Source organism: Suncus etruscus, chromosome 18 (genome assembly GCF_024139225.1).
Source record: "Suncus etruscus isolate mSunEtr1 chromosome 18, mSunEtr1.pri.cur, whole genome shotgun sequence".
NCBI lineage: Eukaryota > Metazoa > Chordata > Mammalia > Eulipotyphla > Soricidae > Suncus > Suncus etruscus.
The window spans coordinates 30,559,111-30,571,238 of NC_064865.1; the positions used below are offsets into that span (position 1 = coordinate 30,559,111).

Genomic DNA, 12,128 nt, shown 5'->3' on the forward strand with positions numbered 1-12,128 from the left:
GAGTTAGAAAATCTATAAAATTGCAAACAGTAACTAACACTGATAATGTGTTTTAAGTAAAATATTATATACAAAATATTAGTAGCATCATACCATTAATAGCAACATTATTCAGAGTAGTGAAAATTATGGAAACAGCCGAAGTGTTTCCATGAACAATATGCATAAACCAACAAAATGGCATGTTAGTACAATCTAATACTATTTCATTTGGGGAAAAATTGACAACTTGAAAAGAACATGTCAGGTAAAATAAACTAAATGGGGAGTTATTTTATGACCCCTCTTACATGAGGATTTAGATGAGGCAATTTCTAGAAAGGTACAAGAGATATATAGAAATGGGGAGTTATAATTTAGTAAATACAGAGTGTCTGTACTGGAAAAATAGTTCTGGAACTGGATATATCTGATGGTTTTAAGTATCATAATGTGCTAAAAGCCCATATTATGAAATTAGCAAAATTTATTTAACACATTTATCCCAATAAAGAAAAAAAGGGTCAGATTATTACTCTAGTAATAAGTGCATGTTTCATGTCTATGGGTTTTCAGATACCATAAGGTAAATTTTTTAAATAAATAAATAAATAGGGATAATAAGATACTTGCAACACATTAATAAAAATAAATGACAAAATTAAAATGCTTGCATAATGTTTCATGCTGCTAAGAGTCCAACCAGAAAATGGCAGTAAATATCATTCCATTTGCCCACTTTACCTGTTCTAGGTAATGTAGTGACAAATTGATATATTTAGCCTCTGTTAGAAGCAGGCCCCCTACTCCAGTCTTGGAAACCCGCTCTGAACCAGCCAGGTCAACCAAATGAAGTTTGGCATGTCGGACAGTTGTGCATCCTGGTTCCTTGCTTGATATGTGAATAGTGAAAATGCAGTGGGATCGGGTTGAAGCTTGGTTCATAGGAGTCTATAAAAAAAAAAAAGAAATTTCAAAAAGAAATGTACAATGGGAAATTTTAAAGAACAAAAACATATTTAAATATATATTTTCAATGATTTACCAACAAAGTCAATGCTCATGAATGATAGTAAACATTTATAGCTGAGGCTCTTAATGTGAGCTATTTCAATGTGTTATCTTTTGAAGGACTGGTAATAGATACTGCTAAGACAATTTAAAAATGAGAGATCTGTTTCAATGGGCTAAAGTTTGTGTCTCCTTTTTATCACTAGTAACTTCTTAATTAAATGACCACACTCCATTCTTAATGTTGGTTAAATGGACTGAACATGCATGATGTGAATTTCATAGAAAAAGTGATGAAAGTAAGAATTCATGAAGAAAGAAATTCAAGAAGAAAGAAAGAAAGATCATGATACGATACAATTAAATTGTATGGAATCTGGATACAATTAAAGGAACAATTTTTCAGAGATAAGGATTTACATACTAACTACTATAGCCCTTAGGAAACTCAAGGTCCAATCAAGTGTAATAAACTGGAAAAAGAAATGCAAGGCATAGTAATAAGAAAGGAAGATTTAAGTGCCATTAATAACAGAAAATTGGTGGTCAATAGAAAAAATGAAAAGTTATATACAAACAAAATATTAAGATCAAGAAACTTGATCAGGGTTTTAAGATGTAAGTTCTACAGTCAAAATCAATAAAGTATTAATCTGAACATATTAATAAAAAAACAATATTATTCAATATGGTAACAAATAGAAAAAAATAAGAAGTTCATATTAAGTGTCTATTTGAAAATAAAATCATAGGACCAGAGTGATAGCTCAGCAGGAGGACTTTTGCCTTGCATGTGGCTAACCTGGGATGAATCCAGGTTTGATCTCTGGTATCCCATATGGACCCTGAGCCTGCCAAGAATGATTTCTGAGTGCAGATCCAGGAGTAAGCCCTGAGTGCCACCAGGTTTTGCCCAATCCTCCAAAAAAGAATACTCTCCAAAATAAGATTATAGTAAAAGATTAAAATATGAGTGTATAGTAAAATATTAATACATGAATATGTATGAAAATATGCAGTTTCATAAAAAATGTAAAATTCATCTATACCATCTATTTATAAATTAGCCTTTATATGCAAAGCAATTGAAACTAAAATATGTTTAAAATATTTCTCTGTGAAATAAAACATTGATTCTAAAAATCAAGTTAACAAATATTAAAAGCTAAAAAAAGCTGTGTTACATATTAGGATTTATAACAATGGCAAGAAGTAAAAACAATATGGTACTGAGAAAAATATAAGTCAGTGAATCCAGTTGTGCCCCTTCAGAAAATATGTACAGGACAAGAATCCCTTATGATTAAAATGGAGAATAAATGGAATAATTCATAAATAGTTAGGCAGTTACAAGTTACCAAGTTATTTTAAAGTTATCTTTAAAATCTAAACTGAAACATCACTAATCGTCAGGGAGATGCAAATCAAAACTACTATGAGGTACCACCTCACACCACTGAGATTGGCACACATCACAAAAAAGGAAAACAAGCAGTGCTGGCGGGGATGTGGAGAGAAAGGAACTCTTTTTCACTGCTGGTGGGAATGCCGTCTAGTACAACCTTTATGGAAAGCGATATGGAGATTCCTTCACAAACTGGAAATTGAGCTTCCATACGATCCAGCTATACCACTCCTAGGAATATACCCAAGAAACACAAAAATACAATACAAAAATCCATTCCTTACTCCTATATTCATTGCAGCGCTATTTACAATAGCCAGACTCTGGAAACAACCAAGATGCCCTTCAACAGATGAGTGGCTGAAGAAACTGTGGTACATATACACAATGGAATACTATGCAGCCATCAGGAGAGATGAAGTCATGAAATTTTCCTATACATGGATGTACATGGAATCTATTATGCTGAGTGAAGTAAGTCAGAAGGAGAGAGAAAGACGCAGAATGGTTTCACTCATCTATGGGCTTTAAGAAAAATGAAGGACATTTTTAACAGTATCTCAGAGACAAGAGAGATGAGGGCTGGTAGGTGCAGCTCAGGACATGCAGCTCATCACATAGAGTGATGAGTGCAGTTGCAGAGATGACTACACTGAAAACTATCATAACAATGTGAATGAATGAGGGAAGTGGAAAGCCTGTCTCGAGTACAGGTGTAGGGGGGTGGGGAGGAGGGAGATCTGGGAAATTGGTGGTGGGAATGTTGCACCGGTGAAGGGGGGTGCTCTTTACATGACTGTAATCATACAACTATAATCATGTTTGTAATCACGGTGTTTAAATAAAGTTTAAAAAAAAATCTAAACTGAGACATGGGTGTCATACACTGAACTGTCAGTAGTGGCCAGACCCACAGAGTCCCAAAGAGTGGAGCCCACCAAATCCATGTCAGTGGAAATGAGCAGTCCCTAGTCTGAAGGGCAGACCTAAAGGAGTGTGACCACTATGTTTTACTCAGGGTCCAAGCATTTCTTCTAGTCAATGAACCCCAGCACAACACGTAGAAAACATCATTGTACAAATGTGACAACAGGGAAACAACACAGGACTCCACCATACATAGGGAATGAAGATGGCAGCTCTGATTACCCAAAAAGTGCCAACCATTTAGTCTCTGAAATAAGAACTTTAGAGAATAATTATGGAGGATCTTCATAGAACTCAAAAAAAAAAAAAAGGATTGGGGCCGGGCGGTGGCGCTCGAGGTAAGGTGCCTGCCTTACCTGCGCTAGCCTAGGAGACGGACCGCGGTTCGATCCCCCGGCGTCCCATATGGTCCCCCAAGCCAGGAGCGACTTCTGAGCGCATAGCCAGGAGTAACCCCTGAGCGTCACCGGGTGTGGCCCAAAAACAAAAAACAAAAAACAAAAAACAAAAAACAAACAAACAAAAAAAAAGGAATGAACTTAATAAACCACAAATAAAAATAAAAAAAATATAAAAGTAGAAATGAGAATACTCCAAACTAAAATAATAGGACTGAAAAACTTGGTAGGTGAAATGAAAACCTCAGTGGAAAACCTCTCCAATAAAATAACAGCAGCTGAAGATTGAATCAGTGAGCTGAAAGATGAAATGCATAACAACTTCATACAACAGAAGAGATTGGAAAAGAGCCTTAAAGAAAATTATCAGACAATAAAAATATACTCAAAATGTGAATAAATGAAAATAAAAATCTTTAATAAATCAACAAAAGTAAAATAAAAATCATTGGAATCCAAGAGACCCAGAAAGACAATATTCATGAAGAATTAACAGTTGAGGATATTGCAGAGAAAATCCCAGAGCTAAAGAGTGCATACAACCAAATCCTGCATGCCTGAAGAATACAGGTAAAAAAGATTCCAGAAAAGCTCCCTAAGACATATCCTAGTCACAATGATGAACCCCACAAAAAGGTACAGAATACTGAAAGCAGCAAGAACAAAAAGGGAAATTACATTCAAAGGAGCATCCTTAAGATTTACAGAAGACCTGTCATAAGAAACCCTCAAGGGCAGAAGGTAGTGGTGGGATATAGTGATAAAACTCAATGAAATGAATGCTTTGCCTAGAATACTTCACCCTGCCAGACTAACTTTTAGGTTTGAAGAAAGTACCCATAGCTTCATGATAAACAACAGCTCAGAAACTTTACAGACTCAAAACCAGCCTTAATGAAAAAGACAGAGCAACAGACACACCAAATTTCTACACAAAGATGGCACTAAATCTCATGACAATTATTTCTCTCAACATCAATGTATTAAATGCGTCAGTTAAGAGACACTGAGTGGCAAATGAATCAAAAAGCCAAATCCAATATTTTGCTGTCTACAAGAAACACATCTGAATAGTCAGAAAAAACATAGACTCAAAATCAAAGGTTGGAGGACAATCATCCAAGCAAACAACTCCTTTAAAAAAGCTGGAGTGGCCATATAAATATCAGATGACACAAACTCTAGAAATAAAAAAGTGATAAGGGGCAAAGATGAACACTTCTTAATAATCAAAAGGTATGTAAAATAGGAATACATCATACTCCTAAACATATACGTACCTAATGAAGGATCAGCAAAATACAATTGTTGACAAATCTAAAAGAAGACATCAATAGCAAAACAATAATAGTGGGAGACCTTATCACTGCCCTGTCACCCATTGATAGGTCAAGTAGGCTGAAACCCAACAAGAATATACTAACTCTAAAAGAGATGTAAGAAAGTGGACTAGTAGATATTTATAGGGCACTCCATCCACTCAAAACTGGATACACCCAATTCAGGAAAACTCCAATGCAAATGAGCCATTCTCCAGGATATACTACATGCTGGCCCGTAAAAAAATACCTCCATAAAATCAAGAGAATAGAAATTGTACAGACTACCTTCTCAGATAACAATGCACTGAAATTAGAAGTGAACTACAAAGGACACGGAAGAAACACTTTAATACCTGGAAATTAAACAGGTCACTGCTGAGCAACCAGTGGGTCAGATGAAATCAGAGGAAATAAAAAGAATCCTGGAAACAAATGCAAATGAAGACACATATTATCATTATATGTGGAACACAGCAAAAGCGGTGCTAGGAGCAAAATTTATAGCTTTGCAATGAACACATCAGGAAGAAAGAAAAGGTTTACATAAATAACTTAATGATACAGTTTATAAAACTAGTAAATGATCAACAAAAGGAACCGAAAATAGGTAGGCAAAAGAAAATAACAAAGTTTAGAGCAGAAATCAATGAACTGGAAATCCAAAAACAATCCAAAAGATAACCAAAAGCAAAAGTTGGTTCTTTGAAAAAAATCAACTAGATTGATAAATCACTAGCAAAACTCACAAAGAAGGGCAAAAAAAAAATAAACTGGATGAAAAATGAAATGGAGATCAATAGAGATGCTAAAGAAATTCAAAAGGTAATCAGAGATTATTTTGAGACACTGTACCACAAACTATGAGAACTTGTAAGAAATGGATAAATACCAGAAATTTTATAGTCTTATATGGTGGAATCAGGATGATCCAGTATATCGAAAAATACCTATCACTATTGAAGAAATTAAAGTGGTAATCAAAAGTTTTCCCCGAAACAAAAGCCCAAGACCAGATGGATTCCCTAATAAAATCTTTCAGACCTATCAAAAGGGAAAAAAGGAACTACATACCAATCATTTTTAGGCTCTTTCAAGAAATTGAAGAAAGAGAAACACTCCCAAATAGGTTTTTGGGTTTTTTTTTGTTTGTTTGTTTGGGGGGGGGGGTTGGGTCACACCAAGCAGCACTCAGGGGTTACTTCTAGCTCTACACTCCGAAATAGCTCCTGGCAGGCTCCATCCCATATTGGATGCTGGGATTCAAACCACTATCCTTCTGCAGGCAAGGTAAATGCTCTGCCTCCATGCTATCTCTCTGGCCTCCTCCCAAAACGTTTTTACAAAGCTAACATCACCCTGATAACAAAACCAGACAGAGATGCTGCTGCAAAAAGATAAAACTACAGACCAATATCTCTCATGAACACAGATGCAAAGATTCTCAAAATCCTGGCAAGTAGGATCCAATGACTCATCAAGACAGTCATACCCATGACCAAGAAGGTTTCATTCCAGGAATACAAGGATGATTTAACTTAAATAAATCAATCCACATAATTTACCATGTCAATAAAAAGAAAAATAAAAACCATATGATCATATCAATAAACATGGAGAAAGCATTTGATATAGTCCAACTCTGATTCATGATATAAACTCTCAACAAGATGGGAATGGAAGGAACTTTTCTAAATATAGTCAAGGCCATCTACCACAAACCAATGGCAAATAGTATTCTAATGTGGATAAATTAGAAGATTTTCCTCTAAAATCTGGTAGAAGACAAGCTTGCCAACTCTCACTACTCATATTCAACATAGTACTGGAAGTACTTGCCATAGCGATTAGGCAAGAAAAAGATAAAGGGCATCCAGATAGGAAAGGAAGATCAAGGAAAAGGAAAGTCAAGCTCACTCTTTGCAGATGACATAATGCTAAATTTAGAAAACCCTAAAGACTTTACCAAAAAACTTCTGGAAACAATATAATCATATGGCAAAGTGGCAGGCTACAAAATTAATGTGCAAAACTCCATGGCATTCTTATACACCAATTATGATAGAGAAGAAAAGGACATTAAAAAAAAACAATCCCACTCAAATTAGTTAGTGCCACACAAACTCAAATATCTTGGAGTCAACTTAACTAAAAATGTAAAGGACCTAAACAAAGAAAACTACAGAACCTTGCTTCAAGAAATAAAATAGGGGGCTGAAGCAGTGGGACAAGTGGTAGGTAGGGCCTTGCACGCACTGACCTTGGATGGGCCATGGTTCAATCCTCCAGCATCCCATATGGTCCCCCAAGCCAGGAGTGATTTCTGAGTGCATAGCAATGAGTAACCCCTGAGCATCACTGGGTGTGACCCAAAAAACCAATAAATAAATATATAAATAAATAAAAAGAAATAAAAGAGGACACAGGAAATGGCAGCACAAACCCTGTTCATAGAATGGGAGGATGAATATCATTAAAATGGCAACACTTCCCAAAGCTTTGTACAGATTTAATGAAATTCCTCTAAGAATACCCTTGACATTCTTCAAAGAAGTGGATCAAACACTCCTGAAATTCATTTGGAACAATAAACATCCACAAATAGCTAAAGCAACCCTTTGGGAAAAAAGATGGGAGGCATCACTTTTCCCAGCTTTAAATTTTACTACAAAGCAATAGTCATTAAAACAGTATGGTTTTGGGATAAAGACAGACCCTCAAATCAGTGGAATCGACTTGAGAATTCAAAGAATATTCCCCAGACATATAATCTTTGAAAAAGGGGCAAGAATGAAAAAAGGAACAAGAAAAGCCTCTTCAACAAGTGGTGTTGGCACAACTGATCATCCACATGCAAAAAAGCCAACTCAAACCACCCTCTTACACCTTGCACAAAGGTGAAATCGAAATGGATTAAAGACCTTGCTATCAGACCCAAAACCATAAGGTATATAGAACAACATGTACATAAAACATTGCATGACATTAAAACTAAAGGCATCTTCAAGAAGAAAAGAGCACTCTCCAAGTGGAAGCAGAGATAAACACATGGAACTATATTAAGCTGATAATCTTCTGCACCTCAAAAAAAAGTGATGAGGATACAAAGACCACCCACAGAATGGGAGAAACTCTTCACCCAATACCCATCAGATATGAGACTAATATTTAAGATATAAAAAGTACTGACAGAAATTAATAAGAAAAAATATCTAACCTCATCAAAAAATGGGGAGAAGAAATGAACAAACAATTCCTCAAAGAAGAAATACAAATGGCCAAAATATACATGATAAAATGCTCCACATCACTAATCATCAAGGAGATGCAAATCAAAAGAACGAGTTATCATCTCATGACACAGAGATTGGCACACATCACAAAGAACAAGAACAATCAGTGCTGGTGGGAATGTGGAGAGAAAGGAACTCTCATTCACTGCTGGAGGGAATACTGCCTAGTACAGCCTTTATGGAAAACAATATGGAGAATCTTCAAAAACCTGGAAATTTATGGGACTCGGAGTGATACCACAGCAGTAAAGCATTTGTCTTGCATCGGGCTGATACAGAATGGACCTGAGTTCGATACCTGGTGTCTCATATGGTCCTCCCAGCCAGAAGCAATTTCTGAGTGCATAGCCACTAGTAAACCCTAAGCATTGCAGGTATGGCCCCAAACCCAAAATCCATCCACCACCCAAAAAAAAAAAAAAACAACCCTGGAAATTGAGCTCCCTTATGATCCAGCTATACCACTCCTAAGCTATAGCTATACCACTAGCTATACCCTATGAACACAAAAACACACAAAAAAATCCTCCTGCATAACTTTATTTATTGCAGCACTATTTACAATAGCCAAAATATGGACAACCCAGATGTCCTTCAACAGATAAATTGCTAAAGAAATATATACACAATGGAATACTATGCAGCTGTCAGAAAAATAAAGTCGTAAAATTTTCTTATACATGGATGAAAATGGAAACTATTATGTTGAGTGAAATAAGTCAGAGAGAAAGAGATAGACAAAATAATCTCACTCATCTATGGGTTTTAAGAAAAATAAAAGACATTATTGTAATAATACCCAGAGACAATAGAGATGAGGGTTAGAAGGACTGGCCCATGATATGAAGCTTACCACAAAGATGGTGGAGTTCAGTTAGAGAAATAACTACACTGATAACTATCATGACAATGGTAGTGAATGAGAGGAAGGAGTTGGGGGGCACTGCTGTGTGAATGTTGTACTGATGAAAGGAGGTATTATTTTTTATGACTAAAACCCAACTGCATGTAATAATGGTGCTTAAATAAATTTAAAAAAACAAAGTAATGTATACATATCAATAATAAATTATGGACTTTGTTTTTTAAAAAAATCAAGCAAGCAAACAAACAAAAACTCTAAACTTAAAATATTTTTAGCACTATGCACAAAAAATTCAGAATACTTTAAAGATATAATTAAAATAACATAGCTTTAAAACAAATACAAGAAATATGTAAGCATAGTAAACTTAAGATACTAGTGGGTATTTTTTTTTAAATTTTGGGGTCATATCTAATGATGTTCTGAGGTACTAGTACTCAGGGATTGTTCTTGTACAGGATATCATGTAGTGCTGTAAGTGAATTCAGGGTTTGATCATGTAAAGAATATTATAGCTTAAAACTGTTTACAATTATTTACCCTCTTCAAAATTTTTTTAAAATTCTTTTTTAATAAGGGTATTGATGAGTAAAGGCAAAACGAGGTGGTTGTGAGTCTGAGGGATTAGCATAGCTCACGGATGCATCAGTGGGGCAGGGGCTAAGTGGTGTCAAGGATTGTACTTAGTGTGTCCCACATGTTTGTCTTATATGCTCCCCATGTAAGTGATATCTTTAGCAACAGTAATGTATAGTTCATAAGAGAGCAAACCTAACAATGAATTGATTTAAATATTTAAATCAAATAAAATATTTTAAACTAAAAATGTTTAAAAATTAAAGAACTTCTGCCTTACAAAATTCACCTGAAGTTGAAAAACTTGGAAGGTTGTTACTATACAAATGACTGTTAAAAAATATAAAGAACTTCCAAAAATAAATGGGAAAAGACAAACAACACAGAAAAATTAATCCAGAAATTCAGAAAAAGACAACTAAAAAAATAAGTATTTGTTAATATTGTTAATGTGTAAGGTATTGTCCTAATATCTGAGCATAGAAGAGTGAAAGTAAAGAAACAAAACATTTTATTATTGTCAAGATTTTAGCATTTAGTTGATGCTCTATAGATTGTGCTCTATAGATTGGTCCCATTTGTAATATATATTTTTTAAATTTTTAATTAAACACTGTGTGATGAGCAAAACATTTAAAAGTAAAAGAAACAAAAGTCAAAAGTGGTTGTGAGGATGTAAGAAAATGGTGACCTGTATATGCTTTTTGTAGGAATATAAATTGAGAAGCTTCTTTTATCAATTCGACAAGATGTGGTAAAGCTGAAGATGTATATAACCCCAAGCTGTAAAACACTACTAGATATATTTCCTATATAGGAATAAAATGAAGATAATATTTCTTCTGCAATATGGTATAGAAATAGTATATTCACATTTGCATAGCAAGATATTTTAATACTAACATGCAATGCTGTTTGGGTTAGCAAGAGATTTGCACAAGATGTCAACCTAAATAGATAATTGTGGCAGAAGAGAGGATTAAGATGGGAATATTCATGCTGTACAGAAGTTAAATGAAGCACCTTTTTTTGTTGATTTCTTCTATAAAGTGCTCAGGAAAACAAATGAAATGCCAAGGATCTCAGTAGTTGCATGCAAGGCAAGGACCTTCCCAGTAGTATACTATCTGTCTTGCCCCTATTAATGTTGATATTTAAAAATGACTAAAAGTAAAAATTAAAAAGAAATCTGCATTGAATATGTACATGCCTAATTAGGTTCAGCATTTTCAAAATGCTTGAACCAAAGGATTTCCATATGAATTCAAATATATATGGATAATATAAGACACTTGGATGTGACTTCAACCAAAAAGTCTTTCGGTAAATATAAGTTCTTGATATAGACCACTGCTAATGTGTGCCAACTAGCAAAGCACACATATGTCAAAACACTGGCATAGCTTTGGTGATGATGATATAGTTAGAGAGTTAAATAGGCTGAAAATTTGACCCATTACTTGTTGCCACAATAACTATACCCAAATCTAGCCAGTGTGTGATTTTGCATGCTAAAGTGGATCAGCAAATAACTGCATGTAAAACCACAAACTCAAATTTAGTAACTAAGTTGAGGTGTTTTGGAAGTGACTGTAAGTTATTTGTAGGACTTAAACATGGGTTTCAGTTCACTGTTATATTTTCACAACAATAAATCCTACAGTACTATAACAAAAGTCAACTGTAAATTGATATAAATGAATGACATACAGAATATCTTATCCAAAGTAGCTGGCGTCAGTTTCAAAATTGATACACTGAAATCACAGTAAAATGCAGGTCATTAGTAAGTGTGGGTGTGTGTACCTGATTCAAAGGAAAGTGAGATTTATACTAAATAAATTATAATTCTGGAGTCTATAATTAAAGGGCAATAATATACAGGACGAATCCATGCCCACAATTTTGTAACATCTCATAAATATTTTCTTCATGAAGTAATAGTTGCTGTCTTCTTAGCTAAAATTTTCTGTAACCTCAGAAAACATTCTTGATGTGTATCCACTTAAATGTGATTGAATGTGCTGGTTTCTGCTCTGTGTTTATTTAAGGACGTTGTTATGTCTCATAGGCATGTCCCTACATTTGTCCTTTTAAAGGTAAAATTGTATTAAAACATTTTAAAAACTGCTTAAGAACAGATGGCACCATTTAGACAGATTCATTCAAATTTAAGCACACATTTTAAACAAATGTGCTCTTGGCACTAGAGACTTTGCCTTGAAAAAATGTAGTGATGATTAATCATCTCATGCAGAGAGCTTTCACATATCATATCAGTCTATGCATACAGCTCTGCATTAATCAGTATAGAGATTAGAAAAATTAAGACATGGGTCTTGTCCTCAATACATT

General features: G+C 34.6%; 1 protein-coding gene across 1 annotated transcript in view; it reads right to left on the bottom strand.

Annotated features, from left to right (window-relative positions):
* Positions 1–12,128, bottom strand: part of KIF6 (kinesin family member 6) — a 601,782-nt gene that overhangs the window by 362,196 nt on the left and 227,458 nt on the right. The window contains exon 7 of the mRNA XM_049764755.1: positions 724–930. Coding sequence (XP_049620712.1) covers positions 724–930 — 207 coding nt within the window. The remainder of the gene's footprint in view (positions 1–723; positions 931–12,128) is intronic.